The sequence below is a fragment of the Danio aesculapii genome, chromosome 25 (assembly GCF_903798145.1).
Source record: "Danio aesculapii chromosome 25, fDanAes4.1, whole genome shotgun sequence".
Classification (NCBI taxonomy): domain Eukaryota; kingdom Metazoa; phylum Chordata; class Actinopteri; order Cypriniformes; family Danionidae; genus Danio; species Danio aesculapii.
The window spans coordinates 30113213-30134104 of NC_079459.1; the positions used below are offsets into that span (position 1 = coordinate 30113213).

The 20892-nt window shown below is 39.9% G+C and overlaps 1 protein-coding gene across 1 annotated transcript in view; it reads right to left on the bottom strand.

Annotated features, from left to right (window-relative positions):
* Positions 1 to 884: 884 nt before the first annotated feature.
* Positions 885 to 20892, bottom strand: part of lingo1a (leucine rich repeat and Ig domain containing 1a) — a 54478-nt gene continuing 34470 nt past the window's right edge. Inside the window, 2 exon segments of the mRNA XM_056451723.1 lie at positions 885 to 5531; positions 5534 to 6071. Of these exon segments, the coding sequence (XP_056307698.1) occupies positions 4213 to 5531; positions 5534 to 6059 (1845 nt within the window). The 5' untranslated portion in view covers positions 6060 to 6071 and the 3' untranslated portion in view covers positions 885 to 4212.

The window sequence follows — 20892 nt, forward strand, 5'->3', positions numbered from 1 at the left end:
GAATACAACAGAACAACCTAAAAATGTCTATTATTTCAAATTATATATGTGTGCGTTACCAATCGATCGTTATCGACAACTTTTCAAGTGGATTTGTCACCTGAAATGAGCAATGAAACGTAACCGGAGAAATGTATTTTATGTTTTGCATAAATGTAGCTTGAAGCATATATTTCCAATGAACCTGGGTTGTGTTAATACCAGGTGAAAAAGTCATGCATGCATGTTAATACCTATAATAATAATAATAATAATAATAATAATAATAATAATAATAATAATAATAATAAACAATTTTCTCACCCCAGAAATTCATCAGTACAGCAAAAAACAAAAACAAAAAAAAAAAAAAAACAAGGCACATTTTTGGTAAAAAAATCTCCATAGATTGTTTAATACAACATACCATATTTTCAACAATTCAACATCAATAAAATTGTGTTAATTAAAAAAAAGGATAACGAAAAAAGAAAACAAAATGCATATTACCTTTATTGCACAGAACAATTTAAACATTTTGTCATACTAGATTTTTTCACCTTTTTAGGTCTTTTTTCCTTTTTTCTTTAGTATAAAAGAATATTATGGACCACATTAATGCACATTATCGTCCTGGGCTGAATGTTGGAGAGGTCATAGAAAGATTTATTCGATGTAACGGGATGAAAACAGCAGGTTGACCACAAAGGCAGAGGATCAGAGAAAGATTCAGGTATGTGTGTCAGATTAACTCTAAAGTGGATCAGTAAGGGTTAAACCATCTGTGCGGCTTTCTCCATCTGCAGCTTCAGTCAGCAGTAATAAACCACTTAGCAAGGCGAAACCCATCTACACCAGAGCAAAATCCAGTGCGTAAACACAGCTCAGTGTCCTTGCATTGGAAATCACCTGCCTGCTTGGCCCAGATTAAACCACACACTTAAAAACACAGCTGTACTGTGGAGAGAATTCATTAAACCATTGCATTTCTGCATCGAAACCTGCACACTGCTCCACATTTAATTGCGCGTTCTTCTCATTCAAGTAACTCCATCTTTTTTTTTCACAAACGTTTAACATAAAGACTGTAAACATAAATGCTAATCTTGTTCTCCAAGTAGATAGTGGTCATTGTAACAAATCAGTGTGGCAAGCCAATTACACATTTTAACATACTAGTATCTATTTGCATGCCTTACTATTTTTATCTATTGTAAATTAATGCTTATTTATTTAGGTACTAGTTCCTTTTATTAGATACAAGAACTAATTCCATTCCTAGTACTAGTATCTAATCAATAAGAACTAGTCCAGCAGACACACAACGTCATAAGATGTTAATTTGACGTCCAATAACGATGTGAAATGACGTTTATATTTTGTTAATTTTCGGTTGACCAAAATCCAACATCGAACCAACATCTTTAACCAACATCATATTGACATTTATTCGTCAGGTATAGCAACCAAAATCCAACGTCTGATAGACGTCATACTGGTAACGTCCACAAAATGTCAAGTTGTAACATTATTAGATGTTGATATTTAGTTGTTTTTAGTTTGCGTCAGAAAGCAAAATGAAACGTCTGTCCAACGTTGAACACTGACGTCGGCTTGACATTGGGTTCTGACGTCAACCTGATTTTTATTTCCAAACAAAATGCAACGTCCGACAACGTAGGGGTACAACGTCAATCTTACATCCTGTGCCTGCTGTGTATTGTTTTAATAGATATGAGTATTTATATAGTACTAAAATCAATTAGGTTTTAAGTACCAGAATGTTATAACAGGTGCTAGTATAAAAAAATAATAATAATAAGGATGTAATGAATACCCAAAGCAATCTAGTGGCAATTCGTAACTTTTTGATTTAGTTCCTACCTTGTATTAATTTGTATAATGTCATTCATACTCATGTTAGTACGATTTGCTCATCAACCAATGAGCAGTAGAGCTAGGGGTGGGGTCTAGGGTTTTGCATCCTGAAATCATATAAAATCGTGCGAATTAGCCACATCTCTGACAATTTGTAAAATAGTTGAGTTTCCTCATGAGATCGAGCTAGAATTATTACTAGTAAATCTCCCACCAAGTAATTTAGCATTTATTAAACATCTAAACATAGACGTCTTGCCAAAACCAGGCTAAATTTGGGCTGTCAGTAAAAATCTAATAGACACCTAATAACAGCCCAAAAGTAGACAAAAATTATACAAACTTCACATCTAGTCCTCCAATCCTGCCTATTTGATGACTAGTCGAATTATGGGTGTCTATTTTGAATTCTTAGGCGTCTATTGATTTTTACTGAGAGCCCAAATTTAGCATTATTTTAGCCAAGACATCTATGTTAAAATGTCTATTAGACATCTATTAGACTTCTTTTAAACACAACAAACTGCTTGCTGGTTATTACTATTAATACATAGTAGTCAAAACTGAATGGTTGATATTTGATAGACAGTTCCCAAAAATTTGAAATTGGTTACTACTTACTATAAAATAGATACTCGTCATACCTGCCAACACTCCCGTTTTTCCCAGGAGTCTCCCGTATTTTAGACCCATCTCCTGTTTTGTTATTTCTCCTGGAAAACTCCTGCAATTCACCCCCACCCCTCCCACCATTCGCAGAGGTTGTGTTATTCAAACACCTCAGCCCCGATACCTATACATCCCTCCCCCCTCCGGGTCTCCTGGATACTCGTACAGGTATGATACTTGTCAATATTACAAGTATTAGTATCTAATAAATAGGTACAAGTATCTTTTAGAAAAAGATCACACTAGACCTAAAATAATAAGGTAGCCAATCGATAATGACAAATATCTAATTAAAAAAAGTACTATTAGCTATAAAATAAGTACTAGTTGCATGACAGTAGATACTAGTATGTTTGATAGTTTAAATGTTGAATGCCATAAATCCAGCAACATCTGCTCCCTTAGATGTGCTGGAGTGTTTCTTTGGGGACCAACGCTTCATAAAATGTTAAGAAAATAGATCTGTGAACATAAGACAGGTCCAAGACTGAGACCATCAGACAGGTTTGAGAGCATGAGACAGGTTTAAGAACTGAGAGACGGATCTGAGAGCATGAGACAGGTGTGAGACCCAGCAGGTGAAGGTGATTGAGTGCTGTCGAGCATATTAACACTCTCACCTTTTGATGAAATGATTGATTCTGTGGCAAACTCGCTCACTCTCGCACCTCCGCACTCGGAGATAGAGCTATACATTCTTAGTTTGGCTTCTGAGTAAAAAAAAAAAACAACAACTCGGAATGGGTTGTTATATAAAAATGTGAAGCTGTGGTGCCATTAAATGGGTTTAAACCTGACCAGGCACGACAGAAATGCTTGCCGTAGGCTAAATTGATCATCGCTACATAAAATTAAAGCAAAACACACAACAAAAGTCACATAATTACCGGTGCTTTCACTTGCCTAGCCATTAATCCAACCTGTACTTGTTTATCCAGATGCTTGAGTCGTAAAATTCCCTTCGTTAATCCCACAGATGTCCGCATCTGAAAGCAAAATTAGAACCTAACAGCAAAGTACAGGTGTAAAGAAAACAATGTGTGGTGAAAGTTGCATTATACACATTTTTCTGTGACAGGAATGGAAATGCAATCTATTATATTCCACATTCTGTTGTTAAGACACAATGTAGAAAACAAATATGGGCAAATTCAGCACTTAGGCTTGTTAAATGTGCTTTTCACCCCTGATTTATTTATCTACGGCTATTCTCTCATAAAACTATTAAATTTAGTAGAAAACAAGAAACCAATGGGTTAAACAAAGAGGATGTGGGCAGCAGGACTGCAGGGAGAAGGATGCTCTGCCTTTGCATTCTGAAGGTTGACACAAAACATTTTGGAGGTTCGGTTTTCCTTTTTTTCCACGTTTTTTTTAGCCCATAAAAATCCACAGGAACTTAAGTGTTTTAAAACAAAATCCTCTCTCAAAGATATTGGTCCCTGTAGGCTGAGTTTAAGCGGCCATCACAGAGGAGTGCGCATGAGGACATTTTCCCCCTCTCATGTTCAATATTGAACAAAAGCACCAACTGCCTCTGTGCCGCACATCCGTCTTTAGAAAGGGGGAGAAAAACCCCTCCTCTATGGGGAGCTCATCAGAGCCAGAGGTTGTTCAGGCAGGGAATCTCTTGCTTTTGTCTTTACGAGTCTTTACGAGAAGGGTCTTTTGAACTCCCTGGTTGGATTATATCATTTTCATGTTAAATTTCCGAGGGGCATCGGCGCCGCTGCTGCTCATCCCAGCGTCCGATTTGCGTGGGACATACTCTATCTCAATATTGTGTTTGCTGTTGCCTTTGCCTCTGCTCCAAAGAAAGAGCAGAACAAGGCAGAACAGAACCACACCCAAGAAAGAGATGAAGCCCATGGTGGTGGCGATGATAAGCGTCTTTATATCGAATGGAAACGGGACTGTTGCTCTAGTTTCGTTGATGCTGTTGTCGTTGGGTTGGTTGGAAATGAACGCCAAGGTTTTGTTGGGTTGATTGGGCCAGTCTGGCGAGTAACTGTGAACATGTAGGTGGGCTAAAGCGGTGTCATTTCCACCAGCATTACTAGCGATGCAGCCATACGTGCCATTATCCTGAATCTGAGCATAACGTACTTCTAGGGTACCATCTGGGAAAACAGTAAGCCGACCTATCGTCTTCATAGTGATGAACTGCTTTTGTGGGGAAAGCCACATGATCACAGGTGTCGGGTCTCCGTCTGCTTGGCAGACAAAGTGGACTGTGGTGCCTTCATCGACAAACTTCTGCTGTGGCTTTCGATCTCGAATCCTAGACTTGCGACAGGTAAAGTAATTAGGCTGAAGTACGTCAGGAAAGTCCTTGAACTCTTTTCCCTGAACAAACTCAGGTGAGGAGCACGTTGGTTGCTGTCGGTTGAAATTGAGCCTCCAGCGGCGGCGGAAAACCCAAAGCAAACGGCAATCACAAGCCAGAGGGTTGTCGTGCAATGCAAGTGTCTCCAGGTTCCCCACTGAATGAAACACAGACTCCTCCAAGGTGGTAAGGAAGTTACTGGAGACATTGAGGACTTTTAGGTAGTTGAGTCCTCTGAAAGAGTAGGGCTCGATCATTGACAGTCGGCCACCCACAAGGTACAACTCCTGCAGTCTGAGCAGGTCATGAAGCCGGTTGCCCTCAATCATCTGGATGGGATTGTAGGACATGTTGAGGAAACGAAGATAAACCAGGTGCCGCAAGGCTAAGTATGGAATCGACGTCAAGTTTGCGTTAGTGATCGTTAGGGAGGTAAGATTCAATCCGTACAAGCAGTTGGTGGTCATGGTATCCAGGTAGGGCCAGTTGGCGATCTCCAGCACTTTGAGACGATACAGCCTTTTAAAGCTGTAGTCTCTAATGCTGTTGATGTTGAGATTTCGTAAGCGCAGTGTGACCAAGCTGTGCAGATGCGTGAAGGCCTCTGTGGGGACAGAGGTCAGGTTGCACTTCTCTAGCGTGAGTTGCTCTAGGCTGCTAAGGCCGTGAAAGGCCCTGTGGATATGAAGACAAGGTCATTATCCCCGACCTCCAAAGAGCGCAGGTTGTACAGATCCTGGAACATGTAGTCCAGCAGAATTACGATCTTATTTTCACTGATATCCAGCTTGGTTAAATTACTGAGGCCTGTGAACACTCCCAGCTGGATGAGCTTTAGCTTGTTGCTGCGAAGGCCGAGAGTCTGCAGGCCATAGAGGTTGTTAAAGGCGCCGGGCTCAATGGCAGAGATTGTGTTTTCATTGAGCTCCAGCTCCTCCAGTTGCGGGAAGGCAGAAAACTCATCTGGGTTTATGGTTTTGATTCGATTCTTGCTGAGGTCTAGGAGTCGTGTTTCCGACGGGATCCCCTCTGGAACGGACATCAGCTTCTTGCGGTGGCACAAGACAGAGCGCTCTTGAACATTGCACTCACAGCGCGATGGGCAGCCCGTGGCAGAGCCAGACAGCACTGTGCCCAGCATCAGTATTAGAATGGGCTGCCAGCATGCCACCAGGAAGCTGTGCCCACTCACTTCCCCTGCCACCATCCTACCGGTTACCTGCACAGACAGAGAGAAAGAGAAAAAGAGCGCTGAGTTATAAAATATGAATTTCAAGGCATCCAAATCAATAAACAATTACACTGCATGGTATTGACCAAAGGTTCCACTATTTTATTTTCATTGGCAAGCAGAGAATGGCTCTGAAACATCAGTGAATAGTTTATTTATTGAACGCTACTCAATAGAAAGGGTAAAAGAGTGTTTTACTAAGTGTTTTACTGATTTAGCAGAAATTATTTTGCATTTCCAAAGTGTCAGCTGCATGTTTCATCACATTATAGACGCACATGTAGAACTGTCAGATTATTTAGGAAGAGCCAACGGCAAACCACACGAATCTGCACTTTTGATTCGATCTCCTTTGTTTTCACCCTAGCCAGTTTGACTTCAAAGGCTTTTAACACACAATAGCATTCGTGCTAACTGAGCTCAGGGACTTGCCTTGGAATCCATTGCAAGGGTTACATCACCATCATAAGATATTTATGACCGCTCTAAACCTCTGGTGCACCTAACACAGCTGAGCAGCAAGTTTGAAGACCGTTTCTGTGTCCCAACCAGCCTTTTCACTTTCAAATCCAGTGAGCGTTCACACTTCCACGTCTAGGATTCACATAAAACGATAAAATGGAAGCATACGTGTGAATTTATCTGCAATTTTCAAAGAGAAATCCACTTCACAGGAAGTCAGCAGGCGCGCACATAAAATAGCCAGCATATGGCATCTGCGAGTGAGACTAAATGACGAGGAGACCTATCTGAAACACTCTCTGCAGAATGACCAAAAGACATGCTGACCATTTAAATCTGTACACAAAGATTCTGAAGCGTCCTGACTCAGCAAACAGCACTGTTCATGCTTAACTGCCCTCATTGTAAGTTTAGCATCTTAGCTGTGGTTTGGGTTTCTTCTTCTTACAATTTTAACCGGCTTCGAAACATGTCTACAAGATAAAAAAGACTTGCTTAAAGTCATCTTTAAAGGCAGCTCGTCCCAAGATGGAGGATCGTGTACTCATCCTCCACTTAATCCAAACTAGTTTGCGCTTCTTTCTTCCGTTAAATATACAAAAGAAGCTATTTTGAACATGAAATCATTGACTCACATAGTTTTGGTTTTCCTACCATGGTATTCGACATTCTCACAAAGGTTTGGAATCACTTGATGGTGAATAAACTTTGGAGAGGAAAAACTAATTTTGGAGGGCAAACTGTCCCATTAAGTTGTTAGCATGTTGTTGCTATGCTAATTATACAATACACATGAGTAAAACATACACAACACACACAAAACAGCCAGCCTTTAAAGGGTCACGAAACACCAAAACACATTTTTTGAGATGTTGAGAGTCATATATATGTGCCACGCTGCTAAAAATACTGTTAGTACACATATGTTTAGCTAACAAGAGAAAATTGGTTGTGTTTGTGTTGTTTAGAGCAAATTCGTTGAAATTTTGCAGCTACATCACAGCGATGAGATCATTGTGTAAATTCCAGTGTGGAGATTGGGTGTCTGAACTGGCTGGTACAAAGTGAATTCATTTAGCCACATCTATGCACTAATTAGTTAAGACTTAGTTTGGACCAATCAGGGTGCTCTATTGTGAACAAGATGCAACTTCATTGAAATACATTAACTCTTTTTACCTGTTACACTGTTCAGAGAGACGCCACATTGTGTTGACAACCGTAATTCAAACAAGTAGAAGAAGAATAATTGTTCGGAGACATGGGTTGTCAGTGTTGCGTTTATAAATGTGCCGCAAAGAAGGTTTTGATTTCATTTCCCCACGATGAAAGTACAGATGTACATGAAAGTACATGTCATGTAGACATGTGTGGATTACAGTGGTCTGCTAACATGCGGCAAAAATATGTTTGTAAGGAACATTTTTACCCGAGAGTTATTCGCATCTGGAAATGGTGAAATCGAATTTGCCCACTCGCCTTCTTTTAAAAAAAGACGCAGTTCCAGTTCGTGTTGATTGCCCTGTCTAGGGATTTGGTGGGCTACAGAAGTGTGTGATCAATGTTCGTTGTTTATGTTTATTCAAATGGCAAAGTTAGTTCGCATTGTCAGCAGTACTCTTTCAGTTTTTAAAGACATATCTTAGTCAAAATGATTTAGGGTGCTTTCACACCTGTTTTGTTCTGAATCAGGGATTAAAATTGTTACAATGTGGCACTTTGTACTTGGTGCGGTTCGCTTTCACACGGCAAAGTTTCTAAACAGACCAAAATGGCTAAAACAAGTCATGTGCGGGTGAACTCTCCTCACATTGGTCAGAGTTTCCACGGTTTATTTTGCAGGAGTACTGTTCAGCTGTCATGCATCATTATTTTAATTTATGACGATGAGCAATAGGACATTATAAGAGAAAAGCTGCGCTTTAATTTTGAATGGTAACACCCACAGACATCGTCACCAAATATAAATCAGAGGTAAGACTCTCTCATACATAGCCCTTGGCTAGAATTATGCATTATAGGATTTACATTATAGAGAGAAATTACTGATAAACCAAGACTGCAGTTCGGACAGTTTTCCTAACAGATAAACAGCTCTCGGTAATAGTTAGCATGCTTTCACTTTCGTATTTGATATGAAACGCACATTTACCGGTAGAAATGACATCCCGCCCTACTTATAATTCTCTCATCATATAGCCGTATATGCCTATTACATATCCATAATACACTGTGGTATAGCCGGGCTCGGATCGCTTTGCTTTCTCACTACAATCGATCCGCTCCAGAGTTCCCTTCAATTGAACCGAGACCACCTCATTCAGGCGATCTCGGACCAACTGTTTTGGCACTGTCTATCTCCCCTGTGTCTGTGTTGCCACTGTGAAAATGACATGATGAAACTCCCCTTTTCATGCAAACCCTTCCCTCTTTCACCACTCACACTCCCACTTAAACAAAGTTGTACTCAACCACTTTCCTTACTTTTTTCAAACTAGAGGTGTAAAAACACCCTGCTGAGACAGGGGGGTTTCATGGCCTTTTAACCATTATGTAGTTACTGATTGGTATTTCTTATTATATTGCATTATGGGATTGGCTTATTGTACAATAAGTCATTTATATGTACATTATTAATCATAATAAACCAACAATGCACACGCTAACCTGTTTTTCTTTCTCAGAGTGTAGCCATAAACAGGTTAAGCATAAAACGATCATCACAGAGAGATTGTTTTCACCTTACGCCTATTTCACTCTGCATGTAAATGCACTGACCTGCTTTCTGTCGGTTCACTGGAGCGTGCATTTGTGACAGAAACACATCCTTACTGCAGATTTAAGCAAATCCAGAAAGAGCAAACTTTTGCCTCAGGGTAGAAGGAAATACAGCACAAACCCAGACACTTCTTGACCTAAAGGATTACAAAAATGTTAAATATTAATATATACCTTACCGGCCACTTTATTAGGTACATCTGTCCAACTGCTCATTACTGCAAATTTTTAAAACAGCCAATCACATGGCAGCAACTCAATGCATTTAGTCATGTAGACATGGTCAAGACGATCTGCTGCAGTTCAAACCGAGCATCAGAATGGAGAAGAAAGTTGATTTAAGTGACTTTGAACGTGACATGGTTGTTGGTGGCAGACGGGCTGGTCTGAGTATTTCAGAAAGTGCTGATCTACTGGGATTTTCACGCACAACCATCTTTAGGGTTTACAGAGAATGGTCAGAAAAAGAGAAAATATCCAGTGAGCGGCAGTTCTGTGGGCGCAAATGTCTTGTTGATGCCAGAGGTCAGAGGAGAATGGCCAGACTGGTTCCAGCTGATAGAAAGGCAACGGTAACTCAAATAACCGCTCGTTACAACCGAGGTATGCAGAAGAGCATCTCTGAACACACAATACGTCCAACCTTGAGGCGGATGGGCTACAGCAGCAGACCACACCGAGTGCCACTCATGTCAACTAAGAACAGGAAAGGTTACAATTCGCACAGGCTCACCAGAATTGGACAATAGAAGATTGAAAAAACGTTGCCTGGTCTGATGAGTCTCGATTTCTGCTGCAACATTCGGATGGTAGGGTCAGAATTTGGCATCAACGAAATGAAAGCATGGATCCATCTTGCCTTGTATCAACAGTCTAGGCTGGTGGTGGTGGTGTAATGGTGTGGGGGATATTTGGCACACTTTGGGCCCATTAGTACCAATTGAGCATCATGTCAACGCCACAGCCTGCCTGAGTATTGTTACTGACCATGTCCATCCCTTTATGACCACAGTGTACTCATCTTCTAATGGCTACTTCCAACAGGAAAACGCGTCATGTCAAAAAGCGTGAATCATCTCAGACTAGAACACGACAATGACTTCACTGTACTCAAATGGCCTCCACAGCCACCAGACATCAATCCAATAGAGCAACTTTGGGATGTGGATAAACAAGAGATTCACATCATAGATGTGCAGCCGACAAATCTGCAGCAACTGCGTGATGCTATCATGTCAATATGGACCAAAATCTCTGAGGAATATTTCCAGTACCTTGTTGAATCTATGTCACGCAGGATTAAGGCAGTTCTGAAGGCAAAAGGGGGTCCAACCCGATACTAGTAAGGTGTACCTAATAAAGTGGCCGGTGAGTGTATATCACACGTTTAATGTAAAAATCACACATGTACTGTAAAATATGAAACAGTTTAAAAATGTTCCAAAACTACTGTTCATTTATTTTGTGTGTGTTTCCGTTGTGATTTTTACACGTGAAGCTCATGACTTTTCTGTAAGGGATTCAGTAAAAAGGCATGCTGTCTTCTTACATCTCCAGTTAGTCCCAGGTTTACACTTTTTTCCTACTGCTGTCATGCTATTCTCCACCGACCTGTCGTGACTCTGATTACGGTTTCATAACCACCTACACAGCACTGAAATACTTCTATTGAGCATGTCTGTTTCCTGTTCGTGTAACACAACATCAATGCAGCATGATCATAAAAAAAATATACAACTTGCATTAGGAAGCCTGACGCCACAGATGATTACTTCTAGCATTGAATAACTAGTGATGCTGACATCAGAGAGTTTTCAGTTCAGTTCAAATGGTTCTTTAGGGAATCGCAAATCTTTAAGAATAACCACCATTAAGAAAATCTCCACCCACCCACACAAACAGAAAACATCTCCCAGACAAGCTTGTTTTATGATAGCAAAGATAGGAATGATCTTGTTAGTAAATTCCCTAATGCAAAATCACATTAATGTAGTCTCTTGTTCATTTGCATATTCACAAGTAAAAGAGCAGAGGAATTATGATGTCAGTTTGTATGCAAAAACCCGGAAGCGAGTTAGCATTGCTGCTAAAGTATTAGCACTTCCAGGTTCCATTGGTTTTTTGAATGGGATTTTGGCTTAATCACTTTAATAACATCTGTGGTAAACCATACCTTTCTCCAAATAGCTTCTCCTGTATTTTGCAATTCTATCATCCCATTTAAATATTTCTCTCCTAGTTTTAATCTTCCTATGAATAAGGGGGCAGTAACATCTCCACAAAGCCAATCCTCCCTATTCCTCCGAACCACCAGGGGGCGCACTCAAATGTGATATAGCGACAAGAGCTGTTCAAGGGAATTATGCTTTAATTAAAAAAAAATCTGGCTTGAAAACACTTTGAAATGATTATAAAAATGGCCACATGTCTTCCTTTCTATAAAAGCCATGCTTAGTAGTCGGTCTTTTTATGCAACCTCAGAATCAGTCAATGTGATAAATTCTGTTCCCTTATTTTTACATCCCAGTGTTGACAGGTATGGTGGTAAACACACACCCAAGATATTTTCAGGTTTTATTCAACGGTATAAAACACCTCAGTTACACACCCCTAGCGATTATTTTTAAGTGGTTAGTTTTCTTAAAAAACACGGTTGCTAACAAGTTGCTAAATAGGACTAAAGGCGTTTTCGAAGACATTAAAAACATCAGGAACTTTTACTCCTCACACTCACATAAGGGTAAACATTGAAACATGTTTACAAAAATAATCTTGACAAGATATCGGCACAACGGTAGTGAGCAAGAGACCTTGGTGTAGTTCATTTATCCGATTGTTAAGTCATGACGTATGGAATACCGCTTATGGGTCCAAGCCGCTGCTAAGTTGAATTGAGAAAATATTTGTTTATGACCGCTTTTAATCATATAAAACATTTTTAAAAATAAAATCATGGTTTTCACCAGTGCTTCTCAAAGTGGGGCTCGGACCCCCCGGGGGGGTCACGAGACAATGACCTGGGGGGGTGGGGGTTGCTTGGGGATTTCCAAAAATCAAATTAATTTTATTAAACTACTAGAATGACCATATTTTATTCATAACCTACAGAAGAAAAAAATAGTAGTTACTAGTTGCATTCAAAAAACAACATGCAAATAAAACGCCATCAGCAAATTTTTGCGATCCCAGGGGTTATTTTGTAATACTAAAGACACAGCACATTGATTTTTAAGGCACCAGGTTAAACTTTCTGACATCTTTACGGCACTCATGAACATTAAACATAAATACAGGCCACAACTGAACATTGAGGATGGTCTCTGAGTGGTGTTCTTCAAAATTAAATGATGAATAAACTTGGGCCTATTGGTATATTTGCGGTGGTGTGTTTATTTATCTATATATGTATTTGTGTATATATGTTTATATATTTATAACCACCTTAGAGGATTTTGGGGGTCACGAGTCACAAGCATTGTAATTTTGGGGGTCGCGGACTCAAAAGTTTGAGAACCCCTGGTGTACACAACACTTGCTACATCACAGAAATTAATATTTTAACAATTTATAAAAAATAAAAATAAATCACTTTCTGGCCATCTGATATTAGGCATGATTATATATAATGCGATCTTGATTTTTGTAAGTATTACAGTGCTTTGTAAACGTTTATTATTACCAGTTGTTGAGCCTTCCCATAGAGTTTGATAGAGTGCTTGGATCTGGAAGCCACTTCGCCTGATGTCAGACTCAATAAACGGATTCAAAAGTCATGAATGTTATATTATTTTGTGAGGATTATCTTGATGGACAAAAAACGTGTAAAGGTCTTTGAAATTTTCGTATGCGTTTTTTCATACACAAATACTACAAATTTGTCACGCACACAAACCTTGCACACCAAGTCCGATGGCTATAACAATACAAAATGGAGCCTTTGAGTAGTGAAGACGATTTGTTGTTTTCTCCCTTAATAACAAAAGAAGAAGAAAGAGAATATATTGCGCCCATCCCTTCCTTAGATTGAGGAGAGAGAAAGAAGAGTTCCACCTCCTTATCAAAGCCTTGCTAGTGATGCTGCAACCACATATTAAAAAGAGAGTGAACCAGAAACTGGCTCGTCTAAGGTGGTGTTGGTGGTGGTGGGGGGTCTCTGTCCAGTACTGTTCGGAGACTTTACAGAGGCTGGAAAAATTAAAATGGTGGTGGTGGGGAGGGGTGCTGTTGGCAGGGGGTGTTGACGAGCGAAGCAACTGAAGAGGTGCCTGATCTGTCTTATGCACTGGGTGACAGCCACTGCCATTGGAATGGTTGGCGATCCGGGGGTATTATAGATTGTACCAGAAAACTGAGGACCGGGGGAAGGGGTGAAATTACAGAGGTTTTCCGGGAGAAATGACAAAATGGTATGACGACAGCCCTGAATTGTCAAAACACTTCTCAAAACCCCTACTCAGGTGTGAAAAACAGACAAAAATGAACCAGATTCGATTTTTTTTAGACAGACAAAAGTTTCGAATGCCGTATGTGACTCCGATTGACAACGTGAAGTCAAATTTATTTTTTAACATGCGAAAATTACAGGCAAAATTTGGGATTCACTGTGCAATAACCTTTATTATAATGAATGTTTGAACACAGCTTATTATTTGAGCTTATTATTTGCAATAATCGAAAAGCCTATAGGAAAAAACTATTCAATCGAGCAAAAAGCCTGTGGCTAAACCAAACTCGTCAACCCTACCATTCTCCTAGCATTCTCCTAATTTTTTATTTTTTTGGCTTGGAAACACTTTGAATTGTCAAAACACCTCTCAAAACGCCTTTTCAGATGTGAAAAACCCTCGAACCCTAACTTAATGCTAACAAACTAGCCTACAAAGTGACACCATAGTACTCTATTGTACGGCTCAGATATTGCTTGAATTTTTTGGATCATTTTACTTACAAGTCTGCCAATAAAACTGTGGAATACTGATAATAAAGGATCCTACAGATGAAGACATTCATTCGCATTCCAGAAGAGGCCAATTTGTATTTTTTTTGTTTGTAATTTGCTGATTTGTAATGAACAAACTGCGGTGGTTTTGACTGCGAGCCCCGGTTGTTCATCAGGATCAATAATGAAGCCACCGAAGGGTTGCGTTTGGCTGGAAGCTTTCAGCGTGTGGCCCACAGGCGCCGTGTTAAACCGTTAGCGCTGCTGAGGGGAGGCTGGGTTCTGTTCAAAGCAAATTAAGCAGCCTACAGTGTGTACTGCCAAAAACCTGCGAACATATGGAAATGTTCCTCGCGTGAAGCTGACATGAAAGAACTATCACCACTGTCTGGTCATCAGGCGAGCAACAAGCTGATACACGCTTCGGCTAATGAGCTGTCTTTGGATATTGTATCAAATAGCATAATGTATTATTGTGAAAAAAAGGAGTGACTGTTGAGGCCTCCTACTGAACTATTTCTTGTTTCAGATTTAGTCTTCTAAAATAAATGTAGTGGGAATATGAGGTGGTTTGTACTGTAATGTGGTGAATGTTTCTATAAAATAATGCAAGGAGGTACACTGTAGTGAAGTGGTGGGCAAACTTTTTAAACCCGAGGGCAACGTCAAGTTTTGCAAACCAAGTAAAGGGCCACGTGTCAAATCCTTAAAAAAAATTACTTTTATTTATAGTGGCAGTATGCATGGAACATGTAATATCGGACAGAAACATGTCACATTAACAAAACAGATATTTAAAAATAGTTATTATTGAGTCAAATTTACAAATCAAATGAATTTGCACAGCTATTTATATGTATCATCACTTATCAATCATCATAAAACAATAAAATAATCCCTTATAATAATAATAATAATAATAATAATAATAATAATGTAATAATTTTTACAGTGGACAATAGAAAAGATTTTGTCTGGTCTCAGATTAACACATTAAAAATGATTCTAAAAGTTCACTATTCAGTCAAGTTTACAATAATCTAAATTGCACTGCTTTTAGAATATACAGATCAACCATCATAAAACTTGATATAACCACAAATTAGGGGTGGGCAATAAGACCTAAAATTAATATCACAGTATTTTTCATCTTTTGAACGGTGACGGTATAATATCATGGTATTACTTTCAATAGCAAAATAATATACATCTCAAGGAAGAACGGACAAAAGAAAGTCTCCCTTCTATCACTCTTTAAAAGTTTCGGTTTGGGTCATTGTAAATGCCCAGTCTCGTTATGAGCTGATCTTCATTTCTCTGTGTTGGTGGAATAAAGCAGGCGAGTCAGCCGCACCAATTTATGAGCAGACAGAGCAGGATTCTCGCGATGACCACCAGTGCAATTCCGCTCTTTGTTATGAGCCGTAGTTTCAGTGTAAACTTAGTAAAGGTGAGTTTCTTTGGCGATGATGTGTACAGTGTTAGATTTTATATTTAGCGGACATTTGCGCTGAACACGCGGTGAATGCAACGCATCGAGATTCGGGCACCTTCTCTGAAAACACTCGATTGATCTCAGCTGGCGGATCAACATTTACCTCATGTCATGATCGCTGTCATCTGCGCCATTATTATTATTATAACTTTAGGTGAGGTTTGCAAACCTGTGCACTTTTCACTCTTCAGCCGTTTGCATTTCCTGCAGTAACAAAAGCTCCCTGTTCATTATATTCAGACACACAAATGCTCCCAAATATATTATGAGGGCGCATAGATTAAATTTCGGGCGCTCATGCGACCAAAATGGTTGCAATTTCGAGCCCTGTAGTATAAGGACATGTATTCAGACCACAACTGAACGTTTGAAGAAAATTGAATGCCTTATTATTTAGAATTAGCTATTATTGATGTAAATGCAGCCGTTCAAGGCGCATAATTGATTTATACCGGTATTGATGGTATTAGAAAATCCATGTCGTGGCGCAATGTCACACCGGTGATGACTATGACACCGGTGTACCGCCCACCCCTACCACAAATCTTTGATAAAAGAACTTTTTAAAGTGGATATATGCATGGAAAATATATTCTATGACAAATAACACAATTAATCAGCAATTATTAAATCATTCAAGTCAAATTCACAACAATCTCACTTGAGCTTGTATTAATATGCTCATAACAATCATTATCAAACTATGAGATGAAACGGAAGAAGAATCTCAGTCTTTGTTATTCCAAGGCATGTTATGATGAGTGTGTTATGGCTGATTTATACTTTTGCATCAAGCGCATGCTACGGCGCGGCCTACGCGTGGATGCATAGCCCTTGTCATGGCCGTCGGCGTCGCTGACGCGCACCTCTCAAAAAATTTAACTACACGTCACAACAACACGTAGCGCAAGCTCTGTGATTGGTCGACTTGGTAGTGCTGACGATTGTGGGCGGGACTGAGAGCCGCGCGAGCCCGATGGAGCGATTGTTTACAAGTGTGGACTCCCGTGAAGGAGTGTCATTTTTACTATAAATAAAACAGCAAAGTATGCACTGAGGTTACAGCAATGTAGTAAGGATGTTCTCTCCTGTTGCTGATAAACTCCTGTTTTTATTTTATTTTTACCATGCTCATTTTTGGTAACAAAAAAGCGAAACCTTTACCTCTTCCTTCATAGTTTCATACAACCGGAAGTGAACATACACACATATACACTATAGTCAAAGACTATAGAATACACAAGACGTGTCACTCGTATACTTTTGAATGGGGAAAAGTGTAACAGTCAATATGGCAAATGAAGCTCCACCTTCTAGAACATGAGCCAATCAACGATCACTATATGGTGAATAAATCCTACCTTCTAGTACATGAGCCAATCAGTGATCGCTATAGAATGACAATTCTCCAGGGGAGGGGCTTGGACTAGACGTGAGTTTCTGCAGAGTTTGTGTGATATGAACATTTAGAAATGAAACTAAATAGACAGTTGTTTAATTTTATTGGTTATTCATAATATGTAATGTAATTGTTATATTGGCAAGTAGTTTTGGAGATTTTGATGTTTATTTAAACAGAATGCCCGAGCATACTGCCCGAGAGGCGTTTCAAAGATGACCGCTGGGTGAAATGATTTGCCTTAAAGGGACTTTGCTGTAGTATGTTTGCTCTTGCTGCTTGCAGTAGTGCTACTATGTTGTCATGGCAACGCTGGTAAAATGACACGTCTTGAATTTTACTGTCGATAAAATGTGGTTATTTATAGGCTTGTGTTTTTTAAAATCAGTAAAATTAAAGTTAATGAGTTAAATTGAATACGTGTTACATAATTACTTACCGTTTAATCAAATAATAATAAATAATTATTAACTAGCATTTTCGGTTTTGTTTTTTGGCCAAATGCATCCAGAATTTTTTGGTTTCGTCACAGATATTTTCCCTATACTTAATGCAAAGTGGTACTAGCTTGTAAAATAATAAAGTCGCGTAGCATGTGAACTGTTAAAGGGATAGTTCACCCGAAAATGAAAATATACTGATCATTTACTCACCCTCAAGTGCTTTCAAACCTTTACAAATTTCATCTGTTGAACCCAAAAGACGATATATTCTGAATAAAGCTGAAAACCTGTAACCAACAACTTCCACAGTAGTAGTAAAAATCTAATACCATGGCAATCAATGCTTACACGCTTCCAGCATTCTTCAAAATATCTTCTTTTGTGTTTAACAGAAGAAAGAAAGTCAAAGAGGTTTGTGACAAGGATGAGTGCATTGCTGTGTGAACTATCCCTTTAAGCTTAACGTCTAAAGCAATGCTCAAATGTGATTTGTAAAGCAACATGGTGAGCAATTCATAACAAATATGGAGATGCTGCATCGTCTCCATTCTGACGTGATCCCATTTCCTTCTGTTGCATCATTTACTTTTTTAAGGCTTATGATACATCTGAACGTATCACTGAATTACAGCGGTAAAGCATTACGGTGTTTCCCAGTGGAAACAATCCCATTTGAAGCAGGCAGCTAAATACCTGAGCAGCAGAATCCTCCTCACATCTGTCACCGCTATAGGAACAGCGCACTAAGAGTCTAATCTAGTACAGAATCAGCCTGTTCACTAATCCTGCGTAAACACACATACACGACACGCGCGCACACATACACGACACACAGGACTTATTTCACTTCATGTAGGTCAGCTCGGCACACGGACACCTCACAGGACAAAGTTAACCACACAGTAGTACAAGAATAACACAGCTCCGGCTCATCCGTAAATCAATCTGATTAATTATCTGAACGAAGCTCTGCTGCTGTGATTTAGAAGACTTTACGCTGTCCAAGTGACTTTAAGCTTTTGAATCCATTCACTAAAACACATGCTATGAGGTAAATCACATCATTATACATGTTTTAAAGAGCCCATATTATACATGAAATAGGGTCATATTTAGGTTGTAAGGGTCTCCAACAACAGTCTAATATGCATGCAAGGTCATAAAACACTTTGATGGTCTTATAACCTGCATTTATTTTTACCTAATTATCCCAACGACTCCCATATGAATCGTTCAGCGATTCATTTGTTCCCAACCCCCTCCTCAGCGCGAAGCTAATCTGCGCTGATTGGACCGATGACAGCCTGCTGCGATTGGTCGACAGTGACAGCCTTCAGCACGAGACAGAGTGAAATGCCCAGCTGGTAATCAACTATATAAAAGTAGTCACAGTGCACACGCGCTTCATAGTGTAAGGCTTTTTTCACACACACACACACAACCCTCCTCAGAAGAACTGGGGAGATCGACGCGAGTCTCTCTCTCTCCCTCTCCCTCTCTCTCTCTCACACACACACACACAACGCCCCTCAGAAGAACTAGGGAAAGCGACGCGAGTCTCTCTCTCTCTCTCTCTCTCTCTCTCTCTCTCTCTCTCTCTCTCACACACACACACACACAACGCTCCTCAGAAAAACTAGGGAAAGCGACGCGAGTCTCTCTCTCTCTCTCTCACACACACACAACGCTCCTCAGAAGAACTAGGGAAAGCGACGCGAGTCTCTCTCTCTCTCTCTCTCTCTCTCTCTCTCTCTCTCTCTCACACACACACACACACACACATACACACAACGCTCCTCAGAAGAACTAGGGAAAGTGACACGAGTGTCCTGTCTCCTAGCTTATGATCGATCGCCATAGCAACGACAAACGGCAGTGGAACGCGAGCTCACAAAAGCCTTTAACGTTAAATCCGTAAACAAAGCGGCACGCGTCGCGTTTTTAACGTGGCTTACATGTGATAAGAGAATATAAAGAGTAACCGCGCGTACTGTACCAGGTTAACAACTCATCTTTGGGTAGAGACTGTCAATATTATCCATCTGAGCACAGCTTGACTTCATTGGACCGGCGGCGTCTGTGTGTGTGTGTCTAGTGTTTTTTCTGTGTTAGTGGGCGGGGCCGCAGGTTTCAAATCTCCCTGGTTTGCGCGCGTAACTACTGGCGAGGCTTGTGTTTCGTGGCTGCGTCATCGCGAAACACCTAATGACTCGTTATCAAGGCGACTCGTTTGAAGCACTATGAGTCGACTCTTTTATAGATGAATCAATAGTTTTAAACACTGTACACTTACAGATTTAAGCCTTAGCTGGATATTTCACTTCACTTAGAGCTGTGGTACACACTACATGGAAGGGCATTTTCAAAAACCCATAATATGGGCTCTTTAAAGGGGTCCTATCATGCGAAAATCACTTTACAAGGTGTTTAAACACAATTGTGTGGCAATAGACCGTGAATACAACTAGCTTACAATGATAAAAATGTATTTATTTATTGTTTAATAATCACACTATATAGAAACAGACTGCAGAAACACTTTGATTGACATTCTCATTTTGTACGTGTCATCAGAGGGAGAAAGCCCCGCCCACTAGTGACAATCTCTCCCTCATCAGAATAGGAAGTCAGTTCTGTTTTTGAATCTGCCACTATGCTGACACACAGGCATTTGTAGCTCCACCCTCTTTTAAAAAGAGCACAATCTCATTTGTGACAGTTGCTAAAATGACACAATTAGGACCAAAGCCTAAAAGGGTCCATTTTATAGTGTTATTAAAAAGTAGAAACTTCACGTACACACTCTAGGGACATCAGAGACTTATTGTAAAAAGGGGCATAATAGTTCCCCTTTAATATAGAGCAAAGAAGAATTTGTAAATAAGACAAAAATTGTGTAAAATTTTTTGTTCTGTGTGTATTATTGATTTAATCGCTAAAGAACTACAATCCCATGAGGCATTGTGAATGTCCAATGCAAAAAATTCGTAACTTTTTGACTCAAGGCTGCTTTATACTTCTGCGTCAAGTGCACATGCATGCTCCAGTGCAGCCTTCGCACAGTCACAGACCTCTCGCTGTGGCTGACGCTGACAAGAACCTCTCAAAATAATTTAACTATGTTGCAACGACACTTGGCGCATGGCCTGTGATTGGTCGGCTTGGTAGCAGTGATGAGTGTGGGCGGTACTGAGAGCAGCGAGCCCGATGGAGAGATTGTTGAATTTTTTGTGTTTACCTTATATTAAAGTTCACAATTCAGAGCGGTTCCTGTACGTCAAGGTAGCATTCAT